The sequence below is a fragment of the Stegastes partitus genome, unplaced genomic scaffold, assembly GCF_000690725.1.
Source record: "Stegastes partitus isolate 25-593 unplaced genomic scaffold, Stegastes_partitus-1.0.2 Scaffold1155, whole genome shotgun sequence".
NCBI classification, from domain to species: domain Eukaryota; kingdom Metazoa; phylum Chordata; class Actinopteri; family Pomacentridae; genus Stegastes; species Stegastes partitus.
The window spans coordinates 133,597-153,787 of NW_007578886.1; the positions used below are offsets into that span (position 1 = coordinate 133,597).

General features: G+C 42.9%; 1 protein-coding gene across 1 annotated transcript; it reads right to left on the minus strand.

Moving 5' to 3' along the window:
• Positions 1-395: 395 nt before the first annotated feature.
• dbi (diazepam binding inhibitor (GABA receptor modulator, acyl-CoA binding protein)) lies at positions 396-9,002 on the minus strand. Its single transcript, XM_008296835.1, has 4 exons — positions 8,877-9,002; positions 6,348-6,465; positions 4,799-4,861; positions 396-768 (listed from the first exon to the last, which is right to left on the minus strand). The coding sequence occupies exons 1-4, from the start codon at positions 8,889-8,891 to the stop codon at positions 695-697; spliced, it is 270 nt and encodes an 89-aa protein (XP_008295057.1). The 5' UTR covers positions 8,892-9,002; the 3' UTR covers positions 396-694.
• Between the last annotated feature and the right edge of the window lie 11,189 nt (positions 9,003-20,191).

A 20,191-nucleotide genomic window follows, 5' to 3' on the forward strand; every position in this document is an offset into this window, starting at 1 on the left:
AAAACTTCTTGAATGACTTTTAACTGCTATTTCACTTCATGAATCAAAAGTATTTAGATCCTTCACTGAAGTAAAAATACCAATACATTGTAAGGATACCTGGATATAAATCAGAGTCCATCCAAGTAGAGTATTATCTGATACTAGTGTATTAACTAGTTCTGCATACAGTTAGATAGCTCTGTCCACACCCTAATGGTGGAGCCACAAGAAAAATATGGTCATGATCAAAGGATTAATGGAGGGGAAAAAACTCAGTCATGTCGCTGCAATTCATAGAATGCCCCATGCCTGACAATCTTCAATTTGACAGATTTTTTTTTGAAATGGTAAATACTGATTGAGTTGTGTACAATGTGGGGTCACAGTAAAAACAAGTACAGCGAACACAGCACTTCGAGAAGACTGGATTTTATATTGAAACTGTGTTTTTTCACATACATGATGATGCTGAAAAGACTAAAACATGATGGTGGACTGGCAGAGGAAAGCTTCTGAATGTGCATAAGTAGTTACTCAGGCCACCTTAATCTCACTGGAACCACTAGCAGTCCACCAGGCACTCAAGTCGGGTGCGTAAGAACACACTGTTGGCATTTTCAGGTGTTTCACAGTGTCAGGGCAGAAGGATGACTGGTGATGGTCTCAGTCCATCCAGCAGCTGTGCCAGCCACTTGATTTTAATCATGTGGCTTTAGGTTCCGTACTTCTTCTTCAGCTCCTCCACCAGCTTGATGTACTCGTTCATGGCATCATCTTTGCTCTTGTCTGATGAAAAAGTCAAAAATGCATTTAAGTAGTTCAACAAAGACAAATGACATAATAAATAAGCACTGCCTTCTATTCAGCAGAGTCTTCCTCCTTGTTGCATGTAGTGTCTAGCCATGAGGGCTCAAGTGCTTTGTTGGTATATCAAACAGTAAATGTGGTGGTCAAAGTTTGTGCTGACAAAAAACGATTTCAAGTAGTTATTTATTTTTATATAATTTGGGCTTCCAGCTCCTAAAACCCACAAGAATAGGAATTAAAAAAATTAGAATACTGTGAAGAAATCACCATTTACTACTCAGTTTTTGCAGGGAAAAAAAGAAAGAAATTAGGATCACATCAAATCAATCAAAATATGGTACTTTCAAAACGATATGTCAATCTTCTATACTTGGTTGGGAATCCCTTTGCCTTAATCACTGCCTCGATGCACCGTGGCATTGAGGCAATCAGCCTATGGCATTGCCTGGGAGTTACAGAAGCCCAGATTTCCTTGATGCTTGCTGTCAGCTCTTTGTTTTTGGGTCTGGTGCCCCTCATTTTCCTCTTGATAATACCCCATAGATTCTCAATGGGGTTTAGGTCTGGCTAGTTGGCTGGCCAGTCAAGCACTGTGATGGCACGGGCATCAAACCAGGTTCTGGCGCTTCTGGCCGTATGGGCAGGGGCCAGGTCCTGCTGGAAGATGAAATCTGCATTTCCGTACAGATCCTCAGCAGAAGGAATCATGAAGTCCTCTAAAACATTCTGGTAGACGGTTGTGGTGACTTTGGATTTAAGAAAGCAGAGTTTACCAACACCTGCACCAGACATTGCACCCCAAATCATGACTGACTGTGGATATTTCAAACTGGACCTCAAGCAGCTTGGGTTCTGTTCCTCATCCATCTTCCTGAAAGGCACACTTAACTTTCATCGGAAAAGAGGACCTTGGACCACTGGCCAACAGTCGAGTCCTTCTCCTTGGCCCAGTTGAGACGTTTCCTACGTTGGCTCAGGCACAGAAGTGGCTTGACCAGAGGAGCCCGACAGTTGTAGCCCATCTCCCGGATGTGTCTGAATGTGGCGGTTTTTGAAGCTGTGACTCCCGCCTCATTCCACTCTTTCTGGATCTCTGACAGATTCTTGAATCTTCTCTGTTTGATAATCCGCTGAAGCTCACGGTCATCTCTTTTGCTGGTGCATCTTCTCCTGCCACATTTTGCCCTTCCACTAGACTTTCCATTGATATGCTTGGACACAGCACTCTGTGAACAGCCAGCCTCCTTAGCTATGAACTTTTGTGGCTTACCCATCCTATGGAGGGTATCAATGATAGCCCTCTGGCCAGTTGTCAAGTCTGCAGTCATCCATATTGAACCGAACTGAGACAACTGAACCAAATTGAATGACACCTGAGGAAACCTGTGCAGGTGCTTTGAGTTTAGTAGATGACTGGTGTGTGACACTCAGTTTAAAACATTCATGCCCTGCAAAATTTGGGCTGATTTCTTCACAGTATTCTAATTTTTTTGAATTCCTGTTTTTGTGGGTTTTATGAGCTGGAAGCCCAAATTATGTACAAAAAAAACCCAAACAAATAAATCCTTGAAATCGTTTAAATTATGGGCCCTGAATCTATAATCTATAAAAGTTTAACTTTTTGAATGGAATTATGGAAATAAATACACTTTTCCATGATATTCTAATTTTTTGAAAAGGGTCTATATATCTGAGCAGCCACTCAGCTTTTTGTGGTGTCAGTTATCCGTGTTAGACTAAAGCACTGGGAGCTGTGGTAGGCTAACCACATCCAAACTTTTTATTGGAAACATAAAACTTGGCTTCACTGTGTGTTTGGTTGTATGAGGTCAGACTGTCATCTTCACTCTGACCTGAACACACAGTGACAGAGAAAACATGCTGGACTGTTGTTGGGGAGATTCATACTACAGGAACTCAACAACAAGGTTTTTTTTACCCATCAACATTTTGTCATCTGTGTGAAGATACTTTTTACTCTTACTTCTAAATGCTTACATATTTACAGTTTATAAATCTAAATAATAGCTCAAAAAGACTGTAAAGAGTAACATTCATGAGTGTAGAGTTGACTAGTATGGCAGTATGTATGTTTCTGGGGGTAATCATGCCCATGATTATTACCAAAATTATTGTTTCTTATTTAAGTCAGGACTTTTATTCTAAAATGTATGATTAACTGACAAACTGTTTGTGATGTACTTTCCATATGTGGAACATTATAATGCTATTGTAGATTTAAATTCTCATTTTCTAGTTAAAATGTTCATTTAAATAAAGCCTAATACAGGCTTCCGTACTTGTCTGTGTGTCTGCTTTCTGGCAATGACTGTTTGTGAAGTAAAAGAAGGATCCCTGTGAAACACTGCACTATCACTCCAGACAGTGTCTTCAGTCCCAACAGCTGCCTCCTCTGTAGCCCACAGCCTCACTGCCATTTCACAAGTCACATTGAAACTTTTTTAAATCAACAATTTAGGCTTATAAAATGTAATTATGTTTACTGAGGATCATCAATGTTTGGATTAAATAGCTTATGGAAATATTGGGCCACATTTAGAAGTTAAGGTTGTTTGGATAGGTCAGTCTGTACTTGAATTGACTTGGATCAGGATGTGGAACATACCTACCATAAACAAATACTCTCCAATAAGAAGAAGAAGATAGATGGTATGTTAAAACGTAAACTGATGTGACTAAATGTAAAAACAGAGGTCGGACATAGTCCTGTAATCTTTCTGTATGCCATACACAACGGGCTGGAAATACATTCAGTTGAAACCAGAAGTTTACATACACTGTATAAAAAGACACGCCTTTTCAGCTCTGCCCACTGATGTTCTCCAGGATGGAGATCAGAGTTTTGTGCTGGCCACTCCACAACACTGACTTTGACCTGAAGCCTCTTTGTAACTAATTTGGCGGTATGCTGAGGGTCATTGTCCATCTTAAGACCCATTAGTGCCCAAGCTTTAACTTCATGGCTAATGTCTTGAGATGTTGCTTCAATATTTCCACATAATGTTCTTTCCTCATGATGCCATCTGTGAAGTGCACCAGTCCCTCCTACAGCAAAACACCACCACAACATGATGCTGCCACCCCTGTGCTTCACAGCTGAGATGGTGTTCTCAGGCTTCAAGCTTCCCCCTTTATCCTCCAAATGTAACGATGGTCATTATGGCCAAACAGTTCAGTTTTAGTTTCATCAGACCACAGGACTCCAGAAATGAAGGTCTTTGCCCCTGTGTGCACTTACAAACTGTAATCTGCTTTTTTATGTGTCTTTTGGAGTAATGTCTTCTTCCACTCTGAGCAGCCTTTCAGCCCATGGTTTCACTGTGAATAATGACTTTCTCTGACCAGCTTCAGCAGCATCTTCACAAGGTCTTTAGCTTTTGTTCTGGGGTTGATACACACATTTGTCACCAAAACACTTCATCTCTGGGACACAGAACTGATCTTCCTGAGCTGGACATTCCCATGGTGTTTATAATTGAGATAATTGTCTGAACAGATGAACGTGGAACCTTCAGGCATCTAAACATTGTAGCCAAGGATGAACCAGTCCTGTGGAGGTCCACAGTTCTCTTCCTGATATCTTGGCTGGTTTCTTTAGGTTTTCCATGTTGTCACTAAAGGAAGCAGTGTGGTTGAGGTGTGCCTCCAGTTAACTCAGATGTTGTCAATGAACCTATCAAAGGCTTCCAAAGCCATGATATCATAATTTCCTTAACAGATTGAAGACATAGTAATCTTGGTGTATGGAAACTTCTAACTTTGAAGACAATAACAAAAAAATCTCTAAACAATTCTCTCCTTTATTATTCTGGCATTTAGCAAATAGAAATAATGTTGGTAATCCCAACTGACCTAAAACAGGAAAAGTTTAGTCTGATTTATTTGTCAGACAGTGAAGAAAAAAGGTTATGTGTCTTTTTATACAGTGGATGTAAACTTCTGGTTTCAACTGTATGTAGTGACGTAGAGCACAAACATTTTCACTAACCTTTCTGCTTCTCCCAGGCATCCCATTTAGCTTTTCCAGTGAAATCCAACATCCCTGGGCGAGCTTTGGGGAGAAGAAAGAAAGACAGATGTAGGTGGAGTGATTTAAGGAAACCAAACTAATTAGCAGAAATGACATGTACTGTAGGTGCGATGCATCTCAAGCAACAGTACGTCCTGTCAATGTGACAGGTCAGCTGCTCCGTTAAATGTAAAGCCTCTGTACTGATGGTCATTAAAGAACAAGTTGGATGATTGAAACCAGTGGTTCTCAAAGTTATTGCACTAAACACAGTTCAAGGATGCAGCAAGACCATTTTAATGTTTTATGGCATGTTAGTGAAGAGTGTTTCACCACAAAATATTTATGCAACAACTACGGCATATGTACATACAGCTATATTTTAATTTCAAAATTAAAGAAATAAGTAAAACTTCAAGATCATAATATTACACCATCACATATCCAGTGATGCTCTCACAGTGCTGATTGTCACAAGTCAGTACTGGTAGTCATTGTTTAGGAATTGTAACAGAGGCTCAAGAGACAAGGGATTGAAAGATATGTTTTGTTTTTTTCCCCCCCTTTCTTTTTCATGGCTGATGTTGATATTGATTATAAGTAATGGAGGAAGGTTGATAATCTATATCTGGAACCGATATACAACAAAAATCAACTGTTAGCAGTATGTAATTGCGGGGAACCTTTCATAACTAGGTTTATTCATTAATAAGGATTACATATTAAATATTATACATTCACAGCATGTTGGAGATCAGTTGATTGATATCAATAACAGTTCGTCTCCTGTAGTTCTAACATTTCTGTTTTCTTTATATTTTTCAATTCTGTCACTTTTATTTCCCATTAAGGCCGATTTCTTAAAGCATTATCAGTCATTGTTTTGCAGACACTGTTTCAGGTTAATAAGTGGCTGCCTCCTGGTTACGCTGCAGGCCGTTAGCATAGCATTAGCCACTGTGAAAGCAGCTCATGACCTGGTTCTGTGCTTCTTGTTCAGTTTTTGCAGGTCGTGTCTCTGCAGAGAGACGAGTCTGTCAGTCTGAACAGAGTGTTAAAATTAATTTGACTTTAGAAACATGTTACAGGATGTGTTAGCCCCAGGTTAAGAGACACAGCTAACCTCTTACCAATAGCCATAGCCTAGCACCATCAGCAAAATAAGTTCCAGCTGCACCACTTGTTAACAGTTAACACCTACAGGGAAATGATTGGGGTCTGTCTGTGTAAAACTAGGAATGCTTATGCAACTTATTCCACCTGCAGCCGGTTCTGCTACTTCACATTCCAAACAGCGCTCATTATTCACCGGAGCTGCGCTGTATCTGGAAACATACCAGTTATCTAAACATGCCAAATATCAGCATCAATAATCAGTTCGGCCGATAACTGATCATCCCTCTTAGTCTTCTCAAAAGAAGCGAAAAGCAATGAATGAAAAGAGTCTGGTTTCTAGCTTGATCTAATGCCAAAAGCAACCACAGGCCAGCCAGTGTGTTGGTGGCAGGAACAGGGCTTGCTGACTCACCTGTGTTCACGTCACCCACAGTGGCCTGCTTGTACAGCGCATAGACTTGCAGCATCTCTTCATCTGTCGGCTTCGCCTTCAGCTGCTTCACTTCATTTGCTGCTGCATTAAACTTCTCCTACAGAGAAAAGGACAGCAGCCTAATTAGAATACCAGCAGTGTGGACCACAGTAGGTGTGAGGTCAGGATCACCTCCACAGCAGCACCACACACTGCGGAATGACGTGGACATGGTCCCTGTGACATTCTGAAACCTGGAGCTGAGGTAAGTCCTTTTTGTTGTCTTGCCATGTTATTTGGTCTGGACCACTGGAGGCGGTGAAATTAACAGAATGATTTTTTTCAAAAGTAAACCATTTCTTTGGCCTTTTTTTGTTTTTGCTTTGATCAAATAGATAAATTCTGGCAGTTTAACTTTAACACCAGTTCCACCTGGAGTAAAATTACAATAAGCAATTAATATGACCGAGGTGTATGCTGCACTAAAGTACATGAGATTGAAGTTGGGAATTTTCACAACTGACATTTTCTTAATACAGAGAAATCAAAGTGCCAAAGAACAGATGCTCAACCTCACTACTTCTATTTAATTTAACTAAATGAATAAAAAGATACAATCTGGTAGAAACAGTCAAATCACATGGAATCAGTAGGTTTCTATGAGGATCAGTGACTTAACCCACCTCTACAAACTTCTTGACAATTATTCCATTCAGTGCAAATGTATTTTTACAGTGCTTGCATCACATATGCATTTGTTGAACTTTGGCTGACAGGAGGGTGTGACAGAATAAATCACGGCTGCAACAACAGAACTTCATTGCAGCGTCAGAGAAGCCTGACATCGTACCATTTAGACTGTGAATCTGGAAATGAATTCAATGTTACTGAATGGAGGCAAAATACTACATGTACAATGAGCTCATTGATTAACTTGGACCCCTTCCCACACAACAAAAGTCACTGCACAACTCTTTGCCAACTGGGCCAGAGAGGAGGACTGGATTATGGCACCTTGCCAGTAAAATCACATGTCCGCTCTGGATCCTGTTTGCTTATTGCCATATAACCACTATGATGATGTATACTAAATGCACAGAATACATTCAGACCAATAGATGAAAGGGCCAGCACTGGTTAGAGTCTATCTCTGTCTATAGAAGAAACACTCTCCATCTGTGGGGAAAGTTGTGTTAAATCTACATAAAACTAGCAAAAAGTTACAACTTAATCATCTCTAAACAATAATCTAAATCTAGAATCCAACTCTCTAGTTCAAAGTAGTACAATAACAACATATCAAATGTTATAACAGATTTTATTGTTTGTTGTTTTTTTTAAACTTTATGCTCATTTTGAATTTCATAGTGTTTCAGAAAGTTGGGACATTTGATATCGATCATTTATGAGTTTAATACAGATTAGCGGAAAGAACTAGAATTTGAGTTTAGTGGTTTGAATGGAAGCCTGTCATCAAGGTATTGACTTAATGTCAACACAACAATGAAAAACACACAAACAATGAATAAGGAAATAAGAACTGATAAATATTAATAAAGACAGCAAGTAAAATGTGATGTACACCAAGGCTGGCCAGGCAAAGCCAGTGCACCACGCTGAGGCTGGGTCTGGACCGGGATGAAGACCTCCGGACTCCATGTCCCTGGTGTTAAGTCTGCCTATCTTCAGAGCAGTCACCGAGCCGGCACCGCTTCAGCAGGAGTATCTGGGTCTGGGCCTGGGCCTGGGTTGCTCTGGGTCTGTGCTAGCCTGGATCTGGGTCAGGGTCTGTGCTGGGCCTGGGTCTGGATCTGGGTCAGGGTCTGTGCTGGCTCTGGGCCTGGATCTGGGTCAGGGTCTGTGCTGGATCTGAGCCTGGATCTGGGTCAGGGTCTGTGCTGGACCTGGGTCAGGGTCTGCTCTGGGCCTGGGTCAGGGTCAGGGTCTGCTCTGGGCCTGGGTCAGGGTCTGCTCTGGATCTGTCCTTGGCTTTGATCTTGGTCAGGGTCTGTGCTGGATCTGGGTCTGGGTCTGGGTCTGGATCTGGATCTGGATCTGGATCTGTGCTGGGCCTGGATCTGGGTCTGGGTCTGGGTCTGGGTCTGGATCTGGATCTGTGCTGGGCCTGGATCTGGGTCAGGGTCTGTACTGGATCTGGATCTCACAGGACTGTCGCCGCTTTTCCAGGAAGTCAGCGGGTCCATGAGGCGGACATCCGGAGTCTAACCGACTCAGGTGTCTCTGAGCCGTTTACATTCGGTGTGTGGAGAACATGGAGTGGACCGTGTCCCAAATGCAGCCCCGACGAGGCGGCAGGCTGTGCTGGCCCAGTGCTGGGCCTCCTGCAGACCTTTGCCCTGCTCGGCTGCTTTGTGAGTACCGTCGCCGCTGGACGAACTGCTTTACTGCCACCGAGACCGCTTTCTGTTGTCTCTGCTGAGCCGGAACCTTTCACCGACTAACGGCTCACCGACTAACGGCTCACCATAAGCTATCTGGTAAACTGCTAGTAACTCGTATCATACTCACCTGGAGATCAGCCATGTGGACTCACGGTGAGACTATCTGCTGCTGCTGCTGCTGCTGGGCGGACTGACGGACTGACGGACCGACAGACGGCTGGATGGAGGCTGAAGTCCACCGCAGCCCCTCCCTCATTACGCAGCTCCGCTTCTTCTTCTGTCGGCCTCTACGGCAGCTGACCCCCTTACTGCCATCTGCTGGATGTTCTCATATCCCACAAGTTTCAAAGTTCCTGTAACAACCTGGTTGTCATGAGACAATCAAACCCTCGTCTTTGCCCTTTATCACAGATCAACATGATCTTCCAGCCACAGCAGAGTTCAGGGCGAAGTGAGCCACCTTTCTTTATTCCTTCCCCCTTCGACTTTCCATCTACCTCTCACCATTTTGTCATTTTATATTCATTCTGCACACTAAAGATAACAGATTTTTTTGTAAATAGTAAAAACAATATATTATTCTAAAGTAGCCTGCTAATATTGTATAGGTGGCTCATCATAAAACAAACAAACAAACAAACAAACAACACATACTGGATACTTTTAAAAATATTGTTTAAAAACTTAAAAATATGTACATTTTATGAAAGAGAGAAATAGATTAATCCTAGAGAACAGACAAACACGATAAGAACTACAACCACTTTGGAGGTCGGTGAGGCCAGCGGCTGCAGATCAGAGACGTGGAGCTCCAGATCTAGAGATACAGCAGAAAGGACAAAATACAAACTATGGAAAAGAGAAGACACAAAGTGAGTCACATGTAATGGTGATATATACAGTTAAAACCACAAGTTTACATACACTGTGTAAAAAGACAGAAAACCTTTTTTTCTCACTGTCTGACATTTAATCAGACTAAATTTTTCCTGTTTTCGGTCAGTCAGGATTACCAACATTATTTTTATTTGCTAAATGCCAGAATAATGAGAGAGAGAATTGTTTAGAGATTTTTTTTTATGACTTTCTTCAAAGTTAGAAGTTTCCATACACTAAGATTACTATGCCTTCAGACTATTTGGGAAAGCCCAGATGATGATGTCATGGCTTTGGAAGCTTTTGATAGGTTCATTGACAACATTTGAGTTAATTGGAGGAATTTGGATGTGGATGTATTTTAAAGCACACCTCAAGGTTGTGGAAGGAAACCCAAAACGTTTGACTCAAGTCATACAGTTAAAAGGCAATGCTACCAAATACTAAGGAGATGTATTTAGACATATGATTTTGAAGAAAGTAACAAAACATTCTCTAGATCCAGCAGAACAAATGTAGAAGCTAGTCCACTGTCTGAAGCTATAAGAAGATCATTTGTGATCTTCACCAGTGCTGTCTCTGTACTATGATGCATTCTAAAACCTGATTGAAACTTTTCAGACAAATCATTTCTGTGGTGCTGGTCACATAATTGAGAGCTAAGGGAACACAAGGCTCCACAGAGCTGTGACTCTTTGTCAGCCTGACTACAGTGCTGAACAGAACCCTGGGGTTGTTTTTGTGTTCCAGTGTTAGAGATGAATAAAAGACCATTCTTATTCTACTGAGTGTTTTTTGTTTGTTTGTTTGTTTGTTTTGTCATTATACTATCTTTCCAGGCTAAGTCAAATTCGTCTGAATTTGTAGAACGTCACTGCCTTTCCTGATTTTGTGAAGTCTGCTTTAAGATTAGCATTTATGAATTATACCATGGAGCAACACTTTTGTGATTCGTCGATAGATTAATGCAATAAAGCTGCAGTTCTATCCATTACTGTATATTCAAATGTTACTAAAATGGTCAGTCAAAAGATGGTTAAAATACAATCAGTTGCTTAGTTATATGCCATATATCAAATTCGGATCAACTGAGTCTAACAATGAACTAAATGCAGAGTTGAGGCTGTTGTTCTCATCATCTACATGGATATTAAGGTCACCCACTATAATGACTTTATCTGTACTGAGCCCTAAATCAGCTGAGAAACCTGAGAACTCAGATAAAAATGCTGAGGAAATGGGCAGTGGTGCGATAGACAACAACTAACAGAAGTGTTTTTTTGTTTGGTTAATATATAAGTGAAACCACTAAGAGCAGAGGAGACTATCTAAAAGGAGAGAAATACAAAAGGGGAACGTAAAACCACTGGAAGCACAAACTACAAGAACTACCGTTGTGGGACTTGGGAGGTCCAGGCTGAAATGTTTAGTCTCCTCATAGCAGAAGGGATAATACTGGGGTGTGATGAGGATTAGGTGATCTGGGATGGTCTCTGAAGCTCCCAGTATAGTAGAAGAGTAGAAGGATCACATTCAGGGTGAGGGTGTTTGCAAACAACCTCACCTTCTCTTAGTTTACATGAAGTTCATCATAGAGGTCACAGGTGCCAATGGTTGGGTGGAGGGCTACATGGACATTTGGTAATGTGGCACATCCTCTTCTGCTCTCTATATTGATAGCATGGTTGATATGAGGAGAGATGTCAGTCCGAGGCGCATGGGTGGAGACTACACTGAGGGTGTCAGGGAACCTCCTATTGGTTTCGCCCGCCATCGTGGTAGCCATGTCCTTACGGAGGCTTAGCAAGTCATTTGTACCTGTGTGGAGCACCAGCTCTTCACGGCACCCGAGGGTGTCCTTTTTCAAATGTTTTCTTGTGGTGCTGCTGTGTTTAAACAGCAGCTTCCCAGCTGGACAATTCTTGCTGTTGGCCAGGAATTTTCCGTTTGAGTCAGTTAGCAGGACCTCTTGTGAAAATTTTTCTTCAGACCCAGTGGAGGCTAGCCTTCTGTATAGATATACTGGGAGGGGTTCAAGGTGTTGTTGGATTGGGTGCAAAGGAGAGGGTCGGGCAGAAACAATGCAGGGGTTTTGGGACACTGACAGGGAGAGTCTGTCTTTGTATCTGTCATTGTGTTGACTGATGAGAGTAGGTCTGCAAGGCTTTGGACCTACCTGATGAAGCTTCTGTCATGGCTGGATAGCCACAGGAAAAACATGTGTGTGTGGAACCCAGAACGAGAGGGAGGCGGGAGTAAAGGAAAACAGTTTTATTTGGGAATCCGGGGAGTGACAGGGGCACCAGGAGGCAGGTGAGGGATCCGGGGTCCAGGGTGTGAGGGGAGAGCCACAGGTGACGGTGGTATCTTGTGTTGGTGCTTGTCGGGAAGGAGGAGAGATCCGTGTCGATAGTGGGTAGGCTGTGTCTCGTACTGGTGCTCGTGAGGGAGGAGGAGAGATCCGTGTATGGTACGCAGGCTGGTGTGCAGAGCTGGAAACGGCTGTACGGAGAGTGAGTGGAGGAGACGCTGGGGAAAAAACAGGGGAAATGCAGGTTACTCGAAAACTCGAGATCACAACTTGGAAAAGACTTAGTAATACAAAGCAACCTGAAAGTACCACACATGGGTAGGCAATCAACTGGCACTGGAGCACAGGTTGAAGGTGGCTTTATCCAGTGCATTGATTACGGAGATGAGCCACAGCTGTGGGAGAGTCCTCCTCCGGATCAGCCCCACCCAACCTGAAAATCAGAGCACACAGTTGCATTCAAAAAACAACACACAATGGCAGAGAGCCAAAACCCCATAAATAAACCCATATCATCACAGCTTCTTCTCTATACTTCTTCACTTTGACTCGCCTAGCACAGAGCACAGTGTTCTAGAGTTTGAGCCTCCAGATTTTCTTTCAATATAAAGATGGGACAGTCCAGCTCCAGCTTCAGCAGGACCATACCTTTCTTCAGCTGGTTGATGGAGCTGGCAGGTGTTGTGGGGATAGAGATGGGCCATGTGGCAAGGTCCCCTACTGGATTCTCATCATCTTACAGTCAGACACGGGTCCTCTTGGTGCCCACCCCAGCTTTAAATAGGGAACCACCTCTTTCCGTTTCTGTAGTAAGTGATGGCAAGCAAAGGGTCATACTTTCCAAGGTGTTAATCTTTATAGATCTTTAATCTGCTTTCTGAGCCATTGCCCTCCCTGGATGCGTATGCTGACTGCTTCACAGAGTATCTTTTTAGATGTAGATGGAATCCGTGAAGAATATAACAGGGTACTCAACTTCCCATCTTTCTGCACTGAGAGCTGTGCTGTGCTTAGTGACCTGGGACTGGCTGCACCAGCTGGGTGTAAAAAGGTGGATGTGCTAAGAGGCTGTGACTGTAATGCTAGCTATACAGGCCTAACGGCCTATCTTCATCAGAGGAAGAAGTTACAGGTAGATAAGGAGAAGCCTGAGCTCAAAAAAAAGAAAACTTGTTTTAGAAATAAAGTGTTTATCAACATCTAAATAATCCTATGCAAATAAATCTACATAATTTTTAAGAGTTTTAGAGTTTTTAAACATGTACATCAGCACGTCTCTTAGATTAAAACAACTATATTTCTTTTTACAATTTTTATGGACTGATCAGCTGAATCATATTGCTTCTGATGAGATGAGCCGTCATATCCTCCACTATGGCGTGAACAAAAGCTTTCTTATACCGTATTTTCCGCACTATAAGGCGCATCTAAGAGCCTTAAATTTTCTCAAAAATCGGCCGCGTGTCTTATAATCCGGTGCGCCTTATATGTGCACTGAGTTCCAAAATCTGTCAAAATATTGTGCGACTTTGCTTGACTGACTGTTGGACTATTTCCCGCTGACACGGGGACGTACGTACTACGTACGTAATACGTACACTACGTACGCTGACAGCGATAAACCAATCAGAGAACAGTACGTAGCACGTACGCTTACCTCTGCCACACCTCCAGAAGGTACATTATAAGGACTCCCGAAAATGGCACCAGTGAAGAGACATGCTTACGAGGCACAATTCAAACTACAGGCTATCAGTTAAACGGTTGTTCATGGGAATAGAGCAGCTGCGAAAGAATTCAACATCAACGAATCTATGGTACGGAAGTGGAGGAAGCAAGAAAATGACCTGCGCCAAGTTAAGAAGACCAAACTGAGTTTCTGCGGGAACAAAGTGAGGTGGCCACAGTTAGGAGACCTACTTGAACAATGGATTATTGAACAAAGAACAGCCGGGAGAAGTGTCTCTGCAGTCACCATTCGACTGAGGCAACAATGATAGCAAAAGACATGAAGATCGAAAACTTTCAAGGAGGTCCGTCTTGGTGCTTTTGTTTTCTGAAAAGGCGTCATCTCTCCATCCGCACAAGGACGACCGTGGCGCAGCAACTGCCGGCAGATTACAAAGAAAAGATGGACATCTTCCGCACCTACTGCAGTAACAAGATTACCGACAAAAAGATCCAGCTCAACCACATCACCATCATGGACAAGGTCCCCCTCACTTTTGACATCCCCGTGAACTATACTGTGGAGAAGAAGGGACCAGCACGGTATCGGTACACACCACAGGGCATGAGAAGTCGGCTTTCACTGTTGTTCTTGGTTGCCAGGCTAAAGGCCAGAAACTACCACCCATGGTCATTTTTAAGAGGAAGACGCTGCCAAAAGAAAAGTTTCCAGCCGGAGTCATTGTTAAGGCCAATGAAAAGGGCTGGATGGACGAGGAGAAAATGGGAGAGTGGCTGAGAGAGGTGTATGTAAAGAGACCAGGTGGTTTTTTCCAGGCATCACCGTTCCTGTTGATCTGCGACTCCATGCGTGCCCATCTCACCGCTACTGTGAAAAACCGAGTGAAGCAAACCAATTCGGAGCTTGTCATCATTCCGGGAGGATTAACAAAAGAACTCCAACCGCTGGACATTGGTGTAAACAGGGCGTTCAAAGTGAGTTTGCGAACGGCATGGGAGTGATGGATGGCAGACGGCGAACACACCTTTACTAAGACAGGGAGGCAGTGCCGGGCGAGTTACGCCACCATATGTGAATGGATTGTGGATGCCTGGGCTAAGGTATCTGCTTCAACTGTTATCCGAGCTTTTGCGAAAGCCGGCATCATTGCTGAACAACCACCTGACAACGAGACTGACTCCGAAAATGATGAGAGGGAACCTGGCATGTTTGATGGCGAAATTGCCCAGCTGTTCAATTCAGACACAGAAGATGAGGACTTTGGTGGATTTGTGGCAAAAGAATGATAAAAAATAATGTGTGTGTATTGTTAAATAGTAGAATAAAGTTCAACTAAATTTATTGTTTTGCTTCCGTTACCTTTTTTTTCCGGTGCGCCTTATGTATGGGTTAATTACAGAAATAGACCCCGTAATTGAAGCTGCGCCTTATAATGCGGTGCACCTTATGGTGCAGAAAATACGGAACTTAAAAAGATTATGTATGTCATTGCAGTCTTCAATTTCCAATGACTCCTATAACTCTGAATGTTTTGATGAAATCATTGAAATACATACTGTAATGGTAATTTTTCAGTGTCCTGTAATTGCCATTACTGCACAAGTTGAGCAGAGTGAACCAACGCAGACCAAAAAAAACAGAATCTCCATACTTGCCGTTAGTGAATGTTTATTCGATGATATGCATGAAACAAAAATACAGCGGTTTTCCTACTGTGAATTTGGTATTTGTGCTGGTCTCCTGAAAACTCTTGGCTCTCCCCCTACCTGTACCTTCCTCTTCCTGTCACTTGTGCCCTCTACATATACACCCTGTGTCCAATTTCTGCCACCATGTGTCCAAACAATCTGTATTAAATTACCTGCCGACAACAAGCATAAATGGCTCCTACATACCGGCCCTTAATTGTTATTAGTGTATAACATAACAATTACCTATGAATAATAATATAAGAGCAATATAAATTACAACTTTTTTCCCCCTCTTTTTTCACACATTAGGAAAAAACAAAACAAAAACAAAACAAAGATTAGTCCTCAGTGCTTGCTGGGCCTAGTCCTCAGCTTCTTGGAGTAGGCATATCTTTGCTATTGGCCTTTCCAAGATGCTACTCTTCGTCTTGAGTTGAACTGTGCAGACAAGACCTTGTGCATCTGCTTTCGTCTCCAGTACTTTTCCCATTAGCCAGGAGCCTCGTGGCGCAGCAGAATCCACCACTGAAACAATATCACCTGGAGCAAAGCTTCTTTTTACCTTAGACCACCGTTGTCGCTCTTAGATTAGAGACAAGTATTCCTGTGTCCACTGTTTCCAAAAGAGATCTGCCATATATTACACTTGTCTCATCTGCGCCTGGCGTATAAGTCTTCCTTCATAAAGAGTCCAGGTGGTAATATTGGCTTAGTTTTTAGCAGGAGAAGATGATTTGGTGTGAGTGGTTCCAGGTCCATTGGATCATCAGAAATCTTGGTTATGAGTCTATCATTAAGAATTGCTTTGACTTCACAAAGTAAAGTATGTAATCTTTCGTCATCCAAAACTTCTTGGTTGCGAACAGATTTTAGCACATTTCAAACCATACGGATAAGTTGTTCCCAAACACCGCCGTGATGGGATCCTGCTGGGGGGTTAAAGTACCAGCTTATCCCTTGCTGAAACATAGCACCTTGGATTTTATCCTGATTCAAGCCAGTGAGTGCTTCTCTCAATTCCCTTTCAGCACTAATGAAATTTGTGCCATTGTTTGATCTTAAAAATGAAACTTGACCTAGTCGACAGATGAATCTTCATAGTGCATGGATGCAGGAGTCTGTGTCAAGGGCATGTGCAACTTCAAGATGTATTGCCCTACTTGCCATGTAGGTGAAGATTACACCATACCTTTTCACAAGACTTCGTCCTCTCTTGATCTCTATAGGACCAAAGTAGTCCACTCCCACCTCTGTAAATGGAGGCTTATCTGGAAGAATCCTCTCCACGGACAAGTTTGCCATTTTTTGTTCTCTAACACTTTCCCCCGTTTACACACAGCACAGTCTGTTATGATTTTTCTTGCAGCAGAATTAGCTTTAATACTGCAATGTTTTTTGTGGAGGCGAGAAAGCATGTGATTTCTACCTCCATGTCTGAGTTGTTCATGGATGTGTGGTAACAACAGTGTGGATATGTGAAGGTCCTTTGAAAGAATAATTGGATGTTTGGCTTCTTCTGGCATTGCTTGTTTGTTCAGGTGACCACCTACTCTCAGAAGTCCATCATCCAGCACTGGATCCAGTTTGCATAAATGACTGCTTCTTTTGACACCATTTTTACCAGTTTGCAGGACAGACATTTCTTCTGTGAATCTTTGTCTTTGACCGAAAGAGACTATTACATTTTCTGGAGAGCTTCAGGACATAAACACTGTCTGCAGAGTGTGGCTTTAAATGTTTGCATCTCCTTTTCCACCTTCTCCGTTAGTTTGCCAGGATCCTTCTTAAAGTTACTCATAGTAGTCTTAATTTCATTTCTCCTCTGAGTCAGTTGCAAGAGTTTTGTCTTTACTTTCAGAAGCCAGGCTACAGCAGTTTTCAGATTTCTCCATGATGAGAAATAGTTGATTAGAAAGGCCGTGGGATTTAATGGATTTTTGACACTGATGTTCACTGTGATGGCTTGTTTGATTTCTGGATCATCAGCTGAGACTGTCAATTTTAGGTGACGTTTCAGCCAGTCTTGATCCGGCTTATAAAGAAACTCTGGTCCCTTCATCCACCTTTTTCAATTTAAGAATCAGTCTGCTGTTAGTCCTCTAGAGGCTTCATCTGCTGGACTTTCCTTTGTGTTAACATTACCTCCATTGTGATACATCAGTAGCATCCCTCACAAAGGAGATCCTGTTTGCTATGAACGTTTGGAAGCGTTTCATTTCGTTGTTGATGTACTTAAGCACTGTTGTCCTGTCGGTCCAGAAGATGGATTTGTCAAGTTGAAGCTCTAATTCTTTCTGCAGCATTGTGTCAACTTTCACAACTAGGACTGCAGCTGTGAGTTCCATTCTGGGAATCGTCATCTGTTTTAATGGTGTCACTCTAGATTTTCCTATCATGAATGCAACATGCACTTCTTTGTGATTGTTTTCCAGTCTTAGAAGTGAAACAGTACCATAGCCATGTTACGAGACGGTTCGAAGACTCATGCGCGAGGCAACATGATACGGCAGACAGGCAGTTTAAACAATAATAATTTACTGGTACACACAGGAAAATAAGTACAAAACTCAAGGAGGTTTGCAGGCGGGGCAAACTACACCTATTAGTAGTTGGCTGAACAAAAGAACTAAGACACGGACCTGAGTTTGGTGCCACCGAGTCGGGAACCCAAAACTAGACAAAACAGCGGAGCAACTAAAAGAGGACACCATAAGGTGCTAACAAGGAAACTCAATAATGAACAGAAAGGGCTAGCAGACAAAAGCTATCTATAAAGCTAGCGCTACGCACAGGCAGGCGGACTTAATGCAAAGCTCGAATAAACACAAACAGAAAAGGCTAGCAGACAAAAAGCTATCTCTAAAGCTAGCACTACGCACAGACTGGCGGACTTAATTCAGAGCGAGGAGATACAGAACATACGGACAGGCAGACTAGAAGAAGACTCCAAAGCTAACGCTACATACGGACTGGCAGACTGAGTGCAATATTAAGAATTACACAACATACAGACAGGTAGACAAAAGATGTCTCAAAAGCTAGTGCTACATACAGACGGGCAGAGCACTGACGCTAAATCAGGATGCTAATTTATGAGGCTAGCAAAACCACACTGGGAGAACCAGACCTGACAGGAGTCGACCGAGTAGAGAGGGGAAACAGGGAGGAGGATAGGTGGTGCAGAGAGGTTGGCGTTGCCGCGGCTGTGGTGGAGAGGCAGGCGGAGACCGGGGGCGGATGCCAGGGAATTCAGGGAGAGGAAGGTGGAGCAGAGGGATCGGCGAAACCGCGACTGCAGTGGAGAGGCAGACGGAGACCAGGAGCGGACACCAGGGAATCCAGGGAGGGAAAGGTGAGCGGAGCTGGTGCTGGTGCTGGTGAGCTGACGGAGCCGCAATGGTGGAGTCGTCGGAACAGACGAGTGGATGAGAGCAGGCAGGTGACAGGTGGAGAATCCGGTTTCAGAGGCAGGAGTGGAATGGTGATGGTGACAGAACCAGTAAATGGTTTGACGGCGTGGCGCTGGAGCATTGTCTGGCCGGAGCTGAAATACCAGCAGACCGGAGGTTGCAGCTGGAGCGGACCAATCCCTACGTACTAATCAGTAGATTGGTAACCAGGTACACCTGCCTGCGTGCTGGGACGCCAGAGAGAGAGCGCCAGAGAGAGAGCGCCAGAGAGAGAGCGGCAGGGGCCGAGGCTGCAGGGACATGACAAGCCACTTTCGTTGGCATCCAAAAAGTGGTGCAGCTGTGCATATCTGTCTTGACCAAAGCTTGCCAGCTTCACGCATCGCTCCACTTTGAAATCTATCATCTTGTTAAGATCTGCAAGCCATGCTGTCCATCATTAAGAAAAGGTTTGGGGTATGTTTTTATCCCATCTAAGGTTTTCCTTACAGAGATCCTGCATAATCATTTTGGCTGGCAGAGTAAATGGTGCGAGAAATCCTAAGGGGTCATAGATTGAACCAACTACTGACAAGATGCCACGTCTTGTGCATGGTTGTTCCTGAGCTGTAATTCTGAACTTGAACACATCTGTTTCAATGCACCAGTGCAATCCTAGAGCTCTTTCCATTGGCAGATTGTCTTTGTCCAAGTTCAGTTCCTTGTTCTCTTCGGTTCTATTATCTTGTGGAATGGATGCTAATACAACATGACTGTTACTGATCCATATTGACAGCTTGAATCCTCCCTTTTGGCAGAGAGCAGTCAGCTCTTTTACCATTTGAAGTGCTTCCTGTTCCGAAGACAAGGATTTCAAACAATCATCCACATAGAAGTTGTTCTCTATGATGTTTGTCACCTCTGCTGGAAAGTGAGCTTTGTTGTCTTCAGCAGTCTTTCTTAATGCAAAGTTTGCACAACTTGGTGATGATACGGCCCCGAAAAGATGTACATTCATCTGGTGTTCAACCAAATCTTGCTGCACATCACCACCGGGCCACCACAGGAATCACAGATAGTCAGCATGCTCATCTGATACTTTGACTTGATGAAACATTGCTTTAATGTCAGTAGGGATGTCCGATATTGGCTTTTATGCCAAAAACCGATATGCCAATATTGTCCAACTCTCAATTTCCGATTCCACTATCAACCGATACTGATACCGATATATATGTGGGCTATTTAATTAATTTTAGGTAACATATAGGGCTGGTCCGAATAGCAATATCTGGGCTCCGGATATTTGGGCCCAGTTAACAATGAATATGACAGGATATTATTCATTTACTTACTATTATTTGTTACTTTATTTGTTAACACAGTAAAGGGCATTTAAACAAACTCAAATACAAATTAAATACAAATTTAGAAAATGACAAATTTACCTAATGAATTATATTAACAATATCCATTCACGCTGCA

Excerpts from the sequence above, each read along its gene's own strand:
- dbi (XM_008296835.1), bottom strand. Across the intron at positions 4,862-6,347 it reads TGTGGGTGACGTGAACACAG|CTCGCCCAGGGATGTTGGAT; the intron begins GTGAGTCAGCAA and ends TTCTCCCCAAAG. Across the intron at positions 769-4,798 it reads TGCCTGGGAGAAGCAGAAAG|ACAAGAGCAAAGATGATGCC; the intron begins GTTAGTGAAAAT and ends CTTTTTCATCAG.